Source organism: Trichoplusia ni, unplaced genomic scaffold (assembly GCF_003590095.1).
Source record: "Trichoplusia ni isolate ovarian cell line Hi5 unplaced genomic scaffold, tn1 tig00003069, whole genome shotgun sequence".
Lineage (NCBI taxonomy): Eukaryota > Metazoa > Arthropoda > Insecta > Lepidoptera > Noctuidae > Trichoplusia > Trichoplusia ni.
This window is the reverse complement of record NW_020800322.1, coordinates 44291-64041: the sequence shown is the minus strand read 5'-3', so window position 1 is coordinate 64041 and position 19751 is coordinate 44291. Positions and strand designations below refer to the sequence as shown.

General features: G+C 36.2%; 1 protein-coding gene across 17 annotated transcripts in view; it reads left to right on the top strand.

Moving 5' to 3' along the window:
* The window catches only part of LOC113507684 (TLD domain-containing protein 2), a 93743-nt gene that overhangs the window by 41105 nt on the left and 32887 nt on the right, over positions 1 to 19751 (top strand). For 13 of the 17 annotated variants that reach the window (XM_026890597.1, XM_026890598.1, XM_026890601.1 and 10 more), the window contains 4 exons: positions 10341 to 10403; positions 11835 to 11932; positions 14557 to 14618; positions 16574 to 16709. In XM_026890597.1, coding sequence (XP_026746398.1) covers positions 10341 to 10403; positions 11835 to 11932; positions 14557 to 14618; positions 16574 to 16709 — 359 coding nt within the window. The remainder of the gene's footprint in view (positions 1 to 10340; positions 10404 to 11834; positions 11933 to 14556; positions 14619 to 16573; positions 16710 to 19751) is intronic. The other 4 variants (XM_026890600.1, XM_026890593.1, XM_026890607.1 and 1 more) reach the window with 1 other exon arrangement.

The following is a 19751-nucleotide window of genomic DNA, read 5'->3' as shown; positions in this document are numbered from 1 at the left end:
ACCGCGTAGAATACCGTACGAGGACATTATTTGCAATGTTGAGACTTGCCTGTTCAACAATAACGTGAGGAAGGAAGATTTGGAGGCGATACGCCAAGATATATCATCTGTTTTACGTCGAAGTGTAGTGCCCAAACCAAACCTCCCTAAAGCCGAACATCTCGCTTTAAAGAACCTCAAAAACAGACAAGATGTAACTATACTCCGTGCAGATAAGGGAAACGCTACGGTCGTCATGGATACATCGGACTACAATGCTAAAATAGAAGATCTATTGTCGGACGCAAGTACATATAAACCAGTGAAAACTGATCCTACCAAAAAGGTGTTAACAACTACCACCGCCTTGGTTAAGAAACACTCCGAAGCATTAAGTCTAGATGTTACCTACTTAATACCTACATGCGCAAAACCACCTAAACTGTATGGGTTGCCAAAGATACACAAACCAAACGCCCCGCTACGTCCTATTGTAAGCCAAATCGACACACCAACCTACAGATTGGCTCAGCACGTCGCGAAAACACTCTCACCACTCAGAGGCAACACTACAGCGTTTGTGAAGGATTCATACCACTTTGTCAATGAGATTAAACATCTACATCTTCATGACAATGAAGTAATGGTTAGTTTCGACGTACAGTCCTTGTTTACATGCCTACCAGTCAAGGATTGTATTGAAATTGTTTCCAAGAAGCTAGCAGAGAACAACCTACCTCTAGAATATGCAGAACTTCTCGAGCACTGCCTCACATCTGGCTACCTACTGTGGAACAATAAATTCTATGTACAAGTAGATGGTGTAGCGATGGGCTCGCCTGTATCCCCTGTAGTCGCCGATATATTCATGGAAGACTTCGAGGAGACAGCCTTAAAAACAGCTCCTTTCACTCCCAGGTTCTACAAACGGTACGTAGATGATACTTTCACAGTTTTACCATCTAGTCAAGTAAATGCATTTTTAAAACATCTCAACTCCATCAATAACAAAATTCAATTCACTATGGAGTTGGAGGATAATAAATCTCTTGCCTTCTTAGACATATTAGTTAAAAGGAATCCTGATCAGACCATAAGTCACACCGTGTATCGAAAGAAGACCCATACAGATAGGTACTTAAACGGTGAATCTCACCACCACCCTAAACAGTTAGCTACCGTGGGAAAATCTTTGTTTCAGAGAGCACACGGACTCTGTGATGACAGACACCTTGCCGCTGAGCTTCAACACGTCAAGCAAGTACTGCGAGACAACAAGCTCCAAGTTCCACGGCCCCGTCACAGAAACCGAGTGAAGCCAGCCACTGTTGATCGTTTGCCTGCTGTACTACCATATGTCAGAGGAGTCACTGACAAGATTGGTTACATCCTGAAGCGAGCTTCAATTAAAACATACTTCAAGCCGCCCAAGAAGATTAGCCAGTCCTTACCATCTGTCAAGTGTCACATACCTCTACAAGATGCAGGAGTATACAAACTAGATTGTGACTGCGGCCTCTCTTACATCGGTCAAACCAAACGAAGCATAGGGACCCGCGTTAAAGAACACATAGCTGACGTCAAACACCGCCGCTCAACGAAGTCTGCAGTCGCCGAACATGCTGAAGGTTCCAGCCATTATATTAGATTTGACCAACCACAGATCCTCGCTAAAGAATCCAAATTCCTACCTAGGATGTTTCGCGAGGCTATTGAGATTAAAAAACACCCTAATTTCAATAGAGAAGATGGCTGGAAGATATCACCTACTTGGGATCCAATAATAAATAAACTCAAGGCCAAACCCAAGAGCAGCGCTGCAAGACATCAAGACACAGTGAGCTCATACTGCGTAGGTCGGACCACAAATAATTAATTAAAATATGAAGGTAGAACGAGCAACATCTTCTGTCAAGACGAACACCATCTCAGTCTGCCCGTGACCATGATACCTGCAAAGGTTTCGAAACGTTGGGAACAAAAATCTAAAATTAAAACCGCGATAAAATCCGTAAAAGTAGTTTCATTTCAGAATTAATTGCTAAAATTACGAGTCACTAAAGCGTTTTTTTACTTTTTATGGTGAATACTTTTTCTTATCCTCATTTTATTTTTATGATCAATAACGTTAGTATTCGATTAAAGGCGTAACTGTACTGATCCCGGCCAATACGAGTGTTTGACGTAATCACCACGCCCACCGAGACTTAGCTTTCTGCCGTGACTACCCAAACGTGTTTATCAAAATATAAATGCCCTCATTATAATCATCTTTTACAAGAGCACGCAGTTATGAATATGGACGTGTTACTCCGTATTCATAAGTTGTCACCTGTAAGCATTCCCAATTGGCAAACTAAGACTTTTCCCAAGAACATAACCTATTAAATAATATAGCAATTTCCGTAGCTTCCCGACATACCGAAATTGTCTCCGTTTATTGGTTTCGGAGATTTTCCTTCCCGACCCTGTTTCTACTCGTGTTTACCCCACTTTAGTTCCACACGAATTTAATATTTTATTAGAGTCGGTTATTTTATGTATGTTATCAAGGTTTATGTTAGCTTACTCTCAATTATTTAAGTTTTTGTGAGCAGAATTGCCAACAACTTTCGGTCCTAGCAGCCCCAAACCTAAACTTAGACAAAATCCACATTGATGCGAGTCAAACTTGGCGGCATTGTTTACTTCCTTTTGAATACTGCGCACCCACGTGCATTTAACTTGGCATTAATTTACAAATTAATGACCAATTCCACGAAATTGTAATAATATTTGGACAATTTGCTTGTGATGCACCATATGCTTTGGCAACACATCATATTGTTCAGAATCATATCTTTTATGACTTGTAATATCGTAAACGGGAATATGTGAATACTTCATGGGCATCTAAAACTGTAACCCTTATAACTTTAAATACTGCATAATACGTGACGATGAATGATTTGCAGAGTTCGTAAACGTGACCAAGCAATATCATAATGTGGAAGCTTACAGGTATTTTACTCTTCGAAAAATGAAACGAAAATGTTCGTGCACGAAATGCCGACCATAAATCTTATTTAAGTGCTAGTCATACAAATCCTTCAAACCAGGTGATGCCGTGAAAACGCCTGTAGATAATGAAACACAGGTTAATCATCTAGAAATCGTGTCTCGTCTGGATGCGCACCTATCTGTTCAAATGTTAGCAGGATTAGGATGTAGATGACTCAATGTTAGGTTTAGGGTTCATTTGATTTCTCTCCAATATTTGTTGATTTGTTCCTCAGTTACTTGGTATCTAGTCAACCGTTAAATAACAGTTTTCTATCAAGAGCAGGTACTCTTTACCAATTACAAAGTTTGTAAAGAATATTACCGTGTATTCTCTTACCATCAACACTATTTGTTGTTGTTGCACTGTCCGAAGTGACTACACACGTTTTCGTTAATTCTGTTCGCACGTTCACATAAATAAGCTTAGGTATATGTTGAGTGTCCGTTACAATGTATCTAGTTTGTGTTAATGCTGACTTCCGAATGAACTGCGGAAAGAGACCTGACCCAGATGTGTGCGCAGTGCGGTCGTGGTGCGGTGATGTTGTCTTGCACAAGGACGGCCACATTCATGCACGGCCGACTGAGATGTGTGGCACTCGTGTTTATTTTATTGCACATTAACACTCCCGTTCCATTGACTTACTCGTTACGATTCATTTACTCTAGGTTACCGAACTTGGTTTCTTTCACACTTTCTCTTTCACTTGTTACTACTTTATTACCATAAAATACAGTCCTCACAACATTTCTTACGAGCACCAAAGTTTTCAAGATTTTTGTTTGTGTCCTGCTTTTGTATTTAAAAGTTTTTGATATGTATAGTATACTTATCTGTTCTCCGTAATATAAATTGTCTCCAATCGTAGTCAGCCATGTTTTCATTGATTTTGTGCACAGCCTACAAGATACCATGTTTAGCACGGCTTAGGCGACAAGTGATGCAATTAATTTTAATGACTCATGCACAATTCTAATAGTATTTATTTTATAAGTACTTGATACGAACTATCTTTTTGATTATGTTATATCTATTTCATCCTTATTACCGTTTTAAAGATACAATATGATCTGTCTTATAAGTAATCTGTTGTTTTGTAATACAAAAACCAGTATTATAAATATTACGATTATAACCTTGATAGGTAGCAAAATATATACAAAATGCTCTTTATTGAAAAAATAAGTATTTTGCCTTTTAAGTGTACCTATATTAAATTATATAATAACACTAAAATCACGCTAATGATGCTAATAGAGCATGCACGGTCGTAGCTTCTGGCACGAGTAAGTACATTCTCAATGGATACCCCAAATTGAATTAAGGATTTATTTGCTAGTCATATTAGGGTTAAGGATGATCTACTACAAAACAATTTCTAGGGCTGACATTGGCGGAGTCGTTTGTCCTCTGCCCGAATGAGTGTATATGCGTATATTATAGGTGTTTGAGGATGGATGTCCATTTCCTCCCCATTGCGCCAATTGCGCTCGTTTGCGAATGGCACTCAACTAATTGTAAGCCCCGCAATTAACGAACGAGTCTGACGGGCGAGTGCGCACCTCACGACGGTCACGAATACATCACACTCATGAGCACATATATATACGAAAACTGAACCTGTTTTATGAAAACGTAACCTGGTTTCCACATAAAAAGAACTCATGAATGAACATGACTACTACTTTAGTGAAAGTGGTCAGTCTCGCGTTTCATTTGTTATCCTCATTTTATTTTCCGCGCGTCTTAACGCCTAACAAAACACGACTAATGATCCCTTGCTTTATTTTCAATGAAAATAAACACGGCCCTTCGGTCGAGCCTAAGTGTTGACAGGTCTACGATGACCGACTCCCGCCGTCTGCCTGCGTCATTCCCTTGATGACGGTTTGACGTTTTCTGAACCAAACAAACTGTTGTGGTCGGTTGCGATGACGTAAATAATAGAACGAATTTCTCTAACCTTGGTATTAATAGTTCGAATACATCTTGAATTACATCTTACGAGTTTCTCACAGTGCACAAGACCGACGACCGCGACGCAGCTGGACGCTTAGACTGATGCATTTGATTTTGAATGGTATTTATTATAATTTCATCAGTACAGTTGCTATTATTCATTGTTTCGAAATCATTAAATATTTGATGAAGTCATTCGTTAAATCCTTTATGTAGTAAATTAGAATGGCATAGATGCAGTATCAGATACAGTATCCATCACGAATTGATTTCATTTTGTTGCGAACCTTTATTTGAACTATAATTAATTCTAGTTAGAAGCGTAATGAGTAGACAGAAACGATTAATTTGAATCATGCATTGCATTGTGTTGGTTACCTTATATGAAACGACAATATTAAATGTAGTGCGCGCTTACGAGCGGCGATCTTTCAATAAGGTGTTGTATGAGCGTTTCTCATACATGTATGCGTGGCGTCAGAAGGCCATTGTAGTCATTAGGGTCAACTAGCATCTAACATTTAACACCGACCGGCAGCGATATGGCGTTACCTTCTATTATGGAAAACAAATAGGATTAAAATAACTTTATCATAGTCACTCACGTTTGAAAATCTAGTTCATAGGTAAGATAAGCCCATCTGAAGTATCGGGATTTAAATGTTATTGAAATGTTCTATGAGTTTCTATGATGAGATTCTTTTCGATACAGATTTTAGTTGAGTATGATTTTTTTAGTAACTATTCGTGATCTAGTCTGTACGTTGGTCTCTACGTTTGCGAACGTATTTTACATGGTATGATTTAAGTTCACTCCTGGTTTGACCCTCCTGGAATTTGCGTGCTCTTGAGCCTGAGCTTGTATAGAATGTAGAACAATAGGTAAACTTGGCCCCTAGTCAGTTCCCGCTACCGTCTTTTGTCTGAACCGGCCCTTACCGTGCGCGCTGAGCGCTGAGCAGCTGCACTTGTAACCTTAAACCTGATTCGCTTTTTGGTCTCGCTAAAGATGTGTGTATAAATGGAGTTTCATAAGAAACGTAATTTAATATTGCGAATCTGCAAAGCAAACACATATTTAAGTGTTTTATAATTACGTTGGTATAATTTGTTACACTCTGTTGGCTAAACATGCTTACTCCACATCGTACGGGTTGCTCGCATAGTTTTTCGTTTGTATTGTGTCATAATCACATGTTCAGACTTCTCAAGATAAATTTATCTGATGATACAGCTGAAGGCTCACAGTTCGAGATATATCTGTTTACCTGTTAATAATCAAACAATTTAGAAATCACATGAAATTCTTGTCACATGGCAAACAAATATTTACCTTGAAAGTTGTTTCTTTTCTTTAGATATTAATATTCGAGAAGAGTTTATTTTTGAGCGCATTGTTTTGGAGAACTAAGTAACTTGTACCCGTGTACAAAATCAGTTTTATTCATTTGAAAATGTTTGTGGTTTGTAGTGTATTCGTATGCAATATGCATGGAATACGCGTATAATATGACGGAGGCGCTTGTGCAACTCGTGCTCGTGCCCCACCCCACACACACCCACCGACATAGCATACAAGGCTGTTGAGCCCACCGTACTATCTAAAAACAATTTTTGAAGAGTACATACAGGTATGTCGAATTCTGCACTTGTTTTTCATTCATTTGAAACTCAACTCTAGTGAGGTTTATTTGTGTTTTGAAACATCAAATAAATTAAAAAAATGTACAAAATGACGATGGTGTGATACGAAAAATGAATATCTAATGGCCCAATAAGAAATACTTCTAATTCCTAAAACTAATTATGCAAAAAATAGAGAAAAAGGTTAGTAATTGCAGCCGTCCAATTTATCAGAGCACTTTATTGTGGACATAGAGCCAAACAAACAATAAATCGGATAAATAAATCTTTTCCGTAAATCTAACTTCTAATGTGTTTGCATAACAAAATATAAATAAATCCGTAATGTTGAATTTACATGCCGATAAAACGTAAATAAAGAATGATAAATGGTTATTAAATTCTACTGAACTTAATGGTTGCTGGTTAAACGGTATTGCTCGCAATGACGCATACTTCTTTAATCCATTTAGTAAGTTTAACTTACAGCACTGGTTAAGCCTTTTATAAGGTTATTTTGGAGCATTTTGTTAAACATGCAATCATATATGTAAATACTGCGTATTATAAAAATCTCCTCGTGTATAATAAAAAGGAGATTATAAAAAATAACTCTTACATATTATGTAGCAATAAAAATTGATATCACATTAAAATGTATATTTGATATTATGTTTGTTGTAAGATGAATGGTACGTGCGCGCGCGCACATATACGTTCGTATTACAAAACCACAGCAACAGTACAATGACCTCGCCGCGGAATAGGTTAGTAGACTGCTCCTACTTCCTCGCCACTGAACTATTATCATAATATGTACACAGTGACAATTATATTATACTGCAGAATTTTTATCTTTTGTCAAAGGGAGCGAAAGTTGCCCAATATAGAGTAAAATGTCAGAAAGATGTAGGTGTTATCAATCTTACTTGTGTCATCTCAATGTATTTATCAATTTTAATGTGAACACTTTACTTCCAACTTAACAACGATTATAACGAAATGACGATACTATAATTTCCTAATACACAAACAATAAATAAATATGTAAAAGTGTTGTTACATATTTATTGCAATATTATTCTATTAATTTGTATTCGAATAATAAACGAGCTCCTTGTTTTTAAATAGTAACTAGTTAATTAGATAGACATAAGTATATGTATTATGTCATGTAGTTTGTACAATGTAATTGCGCAGCTATTTGTACCAAAATGATTTCCGCCGCCGTCCGTTCCGCCTTGGCTTTAATTATAATCAAAGTATTTACATATCATTTATATTACGATCAGAAAGTATAACTAATGTGAGATAGCTTCGGTTCAAGGTTTCAACAGATGTAAGGTTAAAACATTAATCTTTAGCCGCGACCACCAAGTATTCAATTATAAATTAGAAGTAATTTAAATGTTCTTGCTGACATTTTCCCAGTCCAGTATTACATTAAAAAAACGTACCTCACATTTGCCACAGGAATGGCATAAGGATTTCCTTTTGCAGACACTGACTTGAGTAATTAAGATTTTTTTCCACCGGCCGCGATTCCTATACTTATTTGTATCGGAAACGCGATCGAAAAAAACATGTCAGTATGCATATCAGCTTATAAACAAGGATTTCTGTAATATAATCAATGCATTGCTATACATTAACACACATCGAAGGATTCTACATAAAAGGTTGTCATAGTATACGATGTGTATCTCGTTACAGTCGCGAGCTACCTTGTGTGTGGCTCAGCACACATTTGTGGATCGATTGAAAAAATCTACGCAGTAGATATATACTGCGCCTGTTTCATATTTTTAGGGTTCCTTAGCCAAAAAGACTGACCGTCTGTCCGGCACAGTACAGTTGCAATTTGACAGATGATGTATTTCTTTTGCCGGTGTAAGAACATTGGTATAGAATAAAAATCGAGGTTAGGAAACAGTTGCTTTGGTACGGTCAATAATTTGGAAGGTTTTTTTTCTGGAACTTTGTTTTCTTTAACTTATTTGTAAGGAACTTTTATGTCGGCTTATGTTTTTTTCGACTCAGAATATACAATCTATTTTAACCCCCAAAAACATCATAGACATTTCATATAATTATGAACTCGTGAACAGGGTCGCTTAAGATTGATTACGGTTTCGTATCATTAATTAATTACTCTAGTAGTAAAGTACCTACAGCGTAGATATTTTTTAAATTGATTAATGCTAAGTATGAATGTGTCACAGACATCATTCATTCAGTTATCACGATACGGGAAGAACTGACAGGTCGCGGATGTTAGTTATAAGTTATATGCGAGAGTATCGGCGCCCACCCAGTGTCAAAGGCGGCGCTTCCTCCCCACATACGTTTCGCTGTCACGGCCTGAGAAACAGCCACCTTAAGAAGATCCCAGACATTGTTTAATAGCTGCACGACATGTCTCAAGGAAACTGAACGTAGCAGGCCATGTATAAGTGGCCGTAGTACAGCGCACCCCGGCGGGAACACGGTCGCGCTTTGCTTGCAATGCGTTTATATAAGCTTAAACTTGAACGTCTTCCTTAAATTAACACTAATTATACATGTAATTAGATCTACTCGCGGGTCGCGGATTACATTAAGCCTTGTAATTAAGAGACATAATCTAATTAGTTTCATATTCTGGTGCCTTCTTATAAAATCGTAAAACCTCATCGTCCGTTCAACGTATTTGTCTTAATTTGTCGAATGACTTGTAAAACGCGCAATGTAGATTTAAAATATTTTTAAAGCATTACTGAGTAATTTATTCCTGTTCGTCGTGATATTAATCGAAAGTTTCATTTTAAAATATCAGTTGCTTTTAATTCATAAATATTTTCGGAAATCCAACAAAATTCGAAGGTCGCTGCTTATTGATTTCTATCACTTAAACTTAGACAAGGGCATTCGAATCTGTAGGCAGGCATAAGAATATGTGCCAAATAGAAATACAGTCACTGTAGACTAAACGTTACTCAAGTAATAAGCAGCCTAGGTTACATTGTGTAAAGAATGGAAAAATATTACATTTTAAATACATATTTGCATTTTGCGTCATTAACATAAGCCAAAAGAGGATGTACATTATGAAGATATTTAAAGTACCGGTAATAACATCTTAAATGTTCGTATTTACGGCGATACGTGCCCTCTATACATACGAAATGGAGGATGAATGTCGTTATCGACAGCGTCGAGAGCCGCTCGCCCCTCGATAAATCTTGAAAGTTATGAGGTCAAGTAATTTCCAGCCGCAATTAAAGTCACAATTATTCCAAAAAACAGTTCACACAAATATTTATAAAGTCGCATACATTATTCACTACGTGTCATTATTTACACATTGCATGATTCGCAGAACGACCCATCGCATGGATCGATGTGGCATTTTTATGGTTTATTTTTTTATTTGCTGGTGTTTTAATTTTTTACGTAAAAATATTTTTGTTTGCCAAACGCACATTTTATGTAAATGTCCACTCTGATTTACTTATTTTTAGAACGCAAACATTATTAATGTACTAACTGTTTATCCAAATTTCCTTTGATGAATCAGAGTGGAATTTTACATGAACACAATCCAGACAGTTCAAATCGATAATCACATTGGTCGCCAAGAACGTTTTGGGAATCGTTTAAAATTCGATGTAATGTCATGTGGGTTGAATTGTCTGGATGGTATATAATGATATTGCATGCGTATGTATGTGTCTAGCGTGGTCTCTGTTGCATGCAGGTCTAGGCGTGCCTCGCAGCAGCTGTCCAGAAGTGCCGAAAGCATCGACCAATCGTTTAAAAGGTATCCATATTGTTTTGCACATTTACATTACTTACATCATTAGACTTGGTCTACCGACATGCAATCACAATATAAATCAGTTCGCAACACAGATTAGTAATTGTTATCATTGACTTAAGCAGATATTATATAAATACTTGCTGATTAGAACAGAGCCAATTGTGTTGTTATATGTCGATCGATTAAGTGCTCGAATAATTATAAGTATGGTTATAATGCACAGCAGTATATTTTGAGGTGTGTTCATGCTTCTTAGTGAGATATCAATACAGTATAGTACACCACTATTATGTATGGAACGCCGTTTAAAATACCTATGTAAATATGAATAGCAACCAATGAGCTGAGTGGATTGCAGGCGACAGACTGTCATATAGTTTAATAAAACCGTTATGAATTTATTGTTGTCTTTTAATACTAGACCGTACAACGAAATTGTTTTTATTTCGTAAGTGAACTGTACAATTCGACAAATAAACTTTGACCTAAATTAGTAATCCTATGTAATCCCATCAATATTCATTGAAGCATATATAACAAGTACTATCTCGTTATGATTAATGAGTCATACTCTTAATTTATATCAAGTATAATTGACCTTCAATGGAGACACGGGATTGGCCTCAAGTAATGTTCATAATGAATGCAGTAATGTGACACAGAGCGGGCGCGCATTGCCAAAGAAATTCATTGGTCGTGACCACCTCGGGCTATAAGAATGAATACTTCCTTTTGCAAGTCGAGTGTACTATGAAAGCTGTATTCAAGTTCAGTGTTACATGAACTTCTTATGTAGATATATTAATTTGGAAACGAAGATGTGTTTTTAGGTCCTTAGTTTTGTTAACTCGCTTTACTAAATAAAGACCCAAATTTCTTGACAAATATTCGTTTAGAGATGCGAGGAATTGATCTTGGCATACAATATATGGTGCATCTGTCGAGACCCTCACCGGCATCGTATGTAGGTGAGTCGGACAGACGACTCGTTCTATTTGTATCAGTCTTACGACGTTTGGAACGTTGTCTTTTGGGAGTGTCGACAATTACACGTACGTTGACCCCGTGTGTTTACGCCTAGTTACTATTGAATACTTGTAAACAATAACACTGGCTTATTGTTTAGTCCTTTTGCTGAATTTTTCAGAATGATAAATTGTTATAATGGGGTTGTGTTAGAAATATAAATAAATAATAAAAACAGACATGTTTTCATTGTACTGAATATGTAAACGGTCGTACGTAAGATATAGTGCGCAGTAGCAGTCGAAGCATACGCCCTTCTAGGTAAATTGATCTATTCAAGAAAAAGTTCAGTTAGCTTTTCAATTCCAATAATGAACCCTTTATATATTGGGGTAGTAAAAGGGGTAAATTGATGGCTAATTCCTAAGTAAATCTTTATCTTATATTTATTTTCTCATGTTACAGGTCGAAAAGTCGTTCGGTGGACCATGGCTTCTCTCCGCCATTTGACCTGGAGGCGCTGCGCTCGAAGGTCGAAGGCAGATTTGATGCTGTTCATAGAGGTAAATAAAAATAATCCTTTACATTATTAAATGATGTAACGGTTTACTCACGCGTATTTATCGGGGTAGCCCGACTAGTTTCGGACCCAACCGGAGTCCTGAATCATGAGCAGACGCGGCGGGATCGCGAGTCGATCCGAAACTAGACTAATAATTTAATAATGAATCAGTCTCACGATAGTTATTATAAAAATCCTTTACATATTTTTACGTTAGTGGAACATTAATTCACACCCTAGCACAGGACTCGAATAGTCTTTGTACTGCTCTGTGGCAATAAAAACTTATTAGACAAAACCAAGATCTGGAGTCGGAGAACTATATAGAAATATTATCCGGAATAGGCAAGGATCAAGCCCGGAATAACGTAGATTTACGATAGGCCTTGTAGAGTAAAGTTCATTGATAGCGTTTTGAAATTGCCTTGGTTGTGCGCGTACGAAAGACGTCACGACAGTAATTTAATTAAATGCTTTGATCGGATAAAGGTCTTATGCTACTATCGCATTACGCGTATTGTAAATCACAGTCATAATAATTAAATATTATTATTTCCCTTTCACACTTCCTTATTTCATGACCACAAATACGAAACATTAAAGACCGCAGACAAAATGTTCCAAAGAGGATAATTTATTGTTTAATTGATTAATAGATTAGTTATTGGTGTTCTGGAAACTCCTGGAGTTTCTAATTGTATGCTCCATTAAGTAATCGTTAGCAATTCAACCTCAGCTTCCCACGAGTCGTTACACTAATAGATATTAACATTAGAGCTTTGTCCAGTTATATTGCTACACTAAACAGTTTTATTACTCATTCGTTGCGCAACTCCAAGTTACCAACATTAAATTGTCGTGTTGTTACGAAATTAAAGCCATGTTAAAACTTAAAACCCTTTCATTAAAACACATTACAAAGGCGACGATTATAATTTAGTAGCGACAAGCGTCGGCGCGGGAGCTTGCCGCAGGAACAAACGCAACTGAAATATTGTTGTCATTTTCTTCCATTACGTAACCCTACAGAGACGAGTTATGAAACGCTTTTATGAAAGGATTACAAAATGTTATTACCATAGATTAATCAAATAAACAATTCCCTACTTTCGACAAAAAGTAACAAATGCTATATCTACTTACACAGGCACTTTCAATCATGCCGAAGGTCTGAGATATTTCCAATAGGCTAGCTATTGACATTTCCTGCGATGAATGGAATTCCAAGCATTCGTTGAACTAGTAACTAGCTTGCACTATCTCACCGGCCAATCGACTTACCAACAAAACTATTAGCTCTGACCTCCATAGATTTAATTCGGGCTGCAGACCCAATACTTAGCATCCGGAAACTGGACGACATTAAGACGATGTTGCAAGGATAATTATAGGCCTTATACGCTTAATGAGCTTTATAAAAAGATTGGACTGATCTAGTTTATATCAAATACAGGACTGCAGTTAAATAAAATTTATTGTTGAAGTGATGATGGCTCTCATTTCCATTTATAAATAAACAAGCATTTCTCGACACATATTTTTTATTATCACTCTGTAACGACGATTTGAAACACTGACGTAAATGAATTTGTTCTGTCAGTTGTTATGTGTGTCAACTTTGTTGTTTGGTTTTTTATTTAGTCGTGCTTATTGCATGTCTCGCTGTTAAAGTGCATACGTATGCCGTGACAAAGAACTTTTACCGGCGCGGTACGCGGTGTCCGCGTCACCGCCTGTCGCGAATCATTCCTTGGCATCGAGATATATTTTCAAAATAAACACGCACACTATAAACTAACATCCGGCTTTTAAAAACATTGAATTAATCCAGTTATTACTGTGAAAATAGATACCGCACTGCCTGTTTATATTATCTATGGGAACAGTTGTTTTATGCCCTCATAACTTGATTTTATAGCTACAGATCAATATTTTAGTGTAATATTCTTCGACATTGATTCTGTATTAGACGAAAATTAATAAGCTTATTAAAAATCAAAGATTTAGCAGTACATATCGATTTTTGACAGTTGATTTATGATTATGAGTCAATGATGTTTTTGTAAACAAGCGGCCAGGTCCGTGCCAATGATTAATGGGAGGGATGCTATTATCAACTATGTATTTCAATAGCATTGCGATCGGTTTTGGCCCCAAACCATTTGTTATGTTATTGTCCTCTTCAATTCTGGCTATTCACAACAATACATATTATATTAAATGGTTTTTATCCTCCCCTTGATAAACGCAGTTTGATTTATCGAACTTTCCAGGAACGTTTAAGAGAATGTAGGTAATATATTATTGCTAATGCTTTTCACAATATAGTTTGAACTAGAAAGTCGAATGAGGTCGTATTGATACAAAAATAAACAACAACAAAGTTACAATGTGAAACCGGTAACGGCACAGTTTTACAGAACGACGAATGCAATAACTGAGTTTCGCAATAATAAAAATCGTGCGGTTATAGATTTTACGATTATATCATAAATCATGTATGTCAATACAGCGCCGATCATTGCGCGCGAGCAATTCGCGTGTCGTGAACTCGCGCACACTATTCCGTAAGGCGTTCGCTTGATGTGTTGACACGCCATGTTGATTGTGTTTATCTTGTTGCAGATGAAGACGAGCACGCCAAGAGATTACCGCCCCCTCCACCCATTAAGACGATGACTTACACGGTAAACATTTTCATTATATTTCATCATTTCTATTGATGTTATCACTGTGTGTACTTCATATAACGGTTCTTATTCTTATACCGTAACTGAGCAATTCATTTCTTGTACAGTATCTAAAAAATATAAGGAACAAAATTGTTTCAAAATGTGGTCTAATTCCCACGTTTAAGTGGTCAGTAGGTCGTTGATCTTTACTTGCTAGATTAATTTGCAGTGTGCTCATTGTGTATAAATAAGCAGCATAAGTATTATAGCAATTCAATACTTACTTATTTAAAACGAATTCATTATAAATGCAATAATATTATCAACATAGTTCTAGTTAACCTTTCTTAAAGTGTTTTATGTTTAAAACAGTGTAAGCTACAAAGACCTCTGTTGTTTGTGCTTTGTGACACATTCGGCGACACTTGTGCACACACACATTACTGCGTATTTTGATACAGTCTATTTGGTGGCAAAAACCTTTTATTAAACCAGCTGTTGCGAAAATAAATACTTTTTACAAGTCGGCAAGTAGGTCTCCACTCAAATAAACATGTTTAATAAAGAAATTGTATTTATTTCCGTGCAATAAATCATAAGTATATTAAATTTTATTCTCATATCTCGGTTCAGTTAAATCTGGATTCCGGTCGTTTAGTAGATCATGAAACTTCGGCGTAGGTGGAACACGAGCACACAATAGGAATCTAATAGAAATACTTTCAGGAATATTTTGATTTTAATAAATTAATGAGGGTATGGAAAGGTAAGGTATCACCTTTCCGTATATATATAAAAAAACACGAAATAATTATCCCGTGCTTTAATAACCCTCTAAAATATTTGTTTGAAAACCGTTTACTCACGCGTATTTATCGGGATAGCCCGACTAGTTTCGTACCTAATAGGACTTCGAAGTCCTTAATCATGAGCTGACGCATCGTCGGGGTCGCGAGTCAAACAGTTCGATGATCCCGACAAATAAACGTGAGTAAAACGTTTTAAAACAATTATGAGTCCGCGTCACGAAAGTTATTTAAAAAACCCTCTTATATTTTCGTATTGACGCAGTCCAGACATTTTTCACATTTAACCTACATCACTAACTTATGTTTATTTAATATTCATTAAACTATCGAGTGTCGGTCCACGACACGCCTACACACTCTGGCAAACCCTCGTTGTGTTTTGTTTTATAAAACCGTGTTACGTTGTCAAATACAGCGACATGTCCTTGGAGCCCTCCTGGCCTGTTGTGGGATAATAGAGTGTCATGTATTCAAAAATACTATTACCAGGCTCCTTCGAGGATACGACGGATTTTCCTTCTAATATTCGGCTCTTTTTGTTTAAAAATTTCTAATACAGACCTCTGTTTAACTAAAGGTTTTACCAAATTATTTGCTTAGGTGAATTTCTTCAATACAATAATTTGCACGTGTTTGGCAAAATTCCAGCGTGCATGTGTGTTTTCAAAGGTTTAAGAATGATTTGTACGGCTTAAATCTGTGTGTGGCAGGTGAACGGATTTATGATTTTATCCGCCATGCTAAGACGTTTTGAACCGTGCGGTATTGGATTTATTCTTTGTGCATATTTTAGACGTGGTGGGTGCCTTTTTCGGATCTAAAATGAGATCCTATTTGTTTATTTTCTACAGTACCTATACTAAAAAAGATAATATCTCTTTATTTAAGAAAGGCATCTTTTAGGGCTGATAAAATCATAAAAAAATATATAATGCAGGTCTTTCTATGAAAATATGAATAAAGTTATCAATTAACCATCCATTTCCCCGCTGGTAATAATCATGACCGGAATGCTAGTTACAGAAACGCAAGACACAAAAAGAAGAAGCTTTCTGGATATTTGGGGGTCCATATCCAGCATTTTCTTCTTTCGTCATTAGCTTGAAAACTTGACTGTGATTTATATGCAATACAAATTATATTTACTAATGTTTTACCCAGGTCCGCGACCGCGACACCCTGACATCGCTAGCGGCGAGGTTCGACACCACCCCCTCGGAGCTGACCAAGCTGAACAGGCTCGCCACGCAGTTCATCTTCCCGGGTCAGACGCTGCTAGTGCCCGACAAGCGGAAAGGTCAGTACCAACTAAATAATTATTTGGTCTACAGAACCCTAATTCCGCTACAATTATTTATTTATTAAAAAGGTGCATGATAGAAACATTAAATCTGCTGCAATGTCCAACTAAACTAAAAAATAAAAACAAAACAAAGACATGGCTGATGAATAAATGGAAATTGGATTAAAATGACACTATTCGTATTCTCCTAAGCATTTTGCCAATACAATAATTGTAAATTCAGTACGGGTTTCGACACTCTTAATCAATTCAATGATATTTTTTTGAATTTCCATTAATTCATCGGCCATTAAAAATAACGCAAAGATCTCAGTGAGGGGTTTTGAAAAACTAGCATTGATTAAAACTCCTCAGTATTGTCCTTGCTTTTATTGGAGAGGCCTATGGGCCTGCTTGCTTACTCCTGGTAAACTGATGTGGTTTAAAATCGGTTCTCGACTCAATACTGCAATGGTACTCGAACTAAACTAAGACCGAGTGAGATCCGGTGTTATCAGATCAGATGTAGCATAACAGTGTGTTAGAACGCTTAGAGAATTTTTATACTGAGTAAAATAATTATTCTTATTAATTACAATTGAAAAAAATTAAAACAATGAAACACGTAACTTCTAGGAAGAACTAAACAAGAAACAATAATAATTAAATCCAATTGAAGGCTATCGTAAAAGTACGAACGGAACGTTTGAAAATGTAGGATGTATTATAATGTAAGTTATATTTAGTTAGCATGGTTTTATATCGACTAGGAGCCTTGAGTTTATTGCGCCTTACAAAACAAACGAATAACGTAAAGCGGTAATAAAGTGTAATTTGTGTTCTGGTGTGCAACGCCATCGAACAGAAGCGGACAAACGTACAATATATATTTATAGATACACGTAAATAAATATAGAGCACTAGTTAGGTAGTCCTGTGAAGAGAGAAACGTGATGAGAGTAAATTACTTTTTCTTGAAGTAGGAAATAAAGATAATATTTTATTGAAATGAAACTACTTTTACGGATTTTATCGCGGTTTAATTTTAGATTTTAGTTCCCGACGTTTCGAAACCTTTGCAGGTATCATGGTCACGGGCAGACTGAGATGGCGTTCGTCTTGACAGAAGATGTTGCTCGTTCTACCTTCATATTTTAATTAATTATTTGTGGTCCGACCTACGCAGTATAAGCTCACTGTGTCTTGATGTCTTGCAGCGCTGCTCTTGGGTTTGGCCTTGAGTTTATTTATTATTGGATCCCAAGTAGGTGATATCTTCCAGCCATCTTCTCTATTGAAATTAGGGTGTTTTTTAATCTCAATAGCCTCGCGAAACATCCTAGGTAGGAATTTGGATTCTTTAGCGAGGATCTGTGGTTGGTCAAATCTAATATAATGGCTGGAACCTTCAGCATGTTCGGCGACTGCAGACTTCGTTGAGCGGCGGTGTTTGACGTCAGCTATGTGTTCTTTAACGCGGGTCCCTATGCTTCGTTTGGTTTGACCGATGTAAGAGAGGCCGCAGTCACAATCTAGTTTGTATACTGTATATGTATATTTTACTTATAGATACTCCTTTTGTTTAAGTACTCAAAAAATGGTTAACAATGTTTAACTTGGTTATCTTTATTTGACACTTTTTTAACTGTTTTAATACTTAAATTCTTCTCTTTTCTCCACACCACACCTATTATTTGGCAGACGTAATCAAATAAGTCTGTATTTTTTTTCAATTATGGACTTTGCTCTTTTCGGTGCATTTATTTGTGTACTTTTCGATTGAGCCAATATATCAAAAATAAAATACTAAATCGAGACATGTAAGCTACGTCGATATATAATCAGCAAAAATCTGAAGATTTCAGGAATAATAACTGTAAATATCATAAATCTATATATTAATACGTGATGCCAAAACTTTGTACCCCTTTTTACAAAAATTGCGCGGACGCACGAGCATAAAATTTGGCACACTTATAGTTTATGTGCAGGAGAAGTGCAGAACGCTAATATTTTTCAATAATAATGCTTCTAAAGTACATTAAATCAATAAATAAAACATTACCCACACTACCATGCATTTCACACACACATGTTTCTTTTGTTTTTAATTTTGTCCGTAGACATAGAAACATTACACACAATACCATGCATTTCACACACACATGTTTCTTTTATATTTCATTTTGTCCATAGACATAGAGAACTGACATTGACATATCAAAAATATATATATTTGCCTATACCTACTCTGTGGTCAAATTGGTTTCTTTTGATTTTCATTTTTTGTATAGGCGTAGAGTACTCAAAAAAAATGTTTATTTGCCTCATTTAATATAAAAAATATTTTAATAATAATGCATAAAAAATACATTAAATATTTAATAAAACATTATACTAACCAGCATGCATTTGACACACGCATACATACTCTGTGGAGTCTGTGGTCAAATAGTTCTTTTGTCTATTATTGACATGTTTAAACTTTAATTTGAAAGTTTTTCAAACTTTAAAAGTTTACGAATACTACGTGAAATACTGAGCGCTTATACAAATTTATATGAGTTGTGTATGTGAGTTGTGTCGTCTTTTAAGGACTTCTATCTTCTGTAGCAGCAATCTGCAATACCTAACAACATTCAGGTACAATTTTTTTTGCTATAGTTAGCTAGATTTCAGTAATTGCATATACTTTAGGATAAATAAGTGATTTTGTGTACGAATTATCAGAATTAACAAATCACCATACAGGTAAAAACTTTTTCTCTTCTTGATTTCAGTAATTTGATGAAAGAACTTTAATTATGCCTCGACATAGAACATTAACGAACCGGAGTGAGAGACAAATAAGAAGGAATATTTCTCTAAGAGGAAGAATTCCCCATCAGTAGTATTAGATAGTAATATGATTTTGAGAGATGCATTTAAATGTGCTCTCAATGTCGTTCCAAATGTGTTTTTAAGTTATGATTGTGGATTAATGAATTTAGAGTGCAGGTTTTGCAATGCGAAACATTTTGAATCTGAAGTGACTTTAGGCGACCGAACTGCATTCAC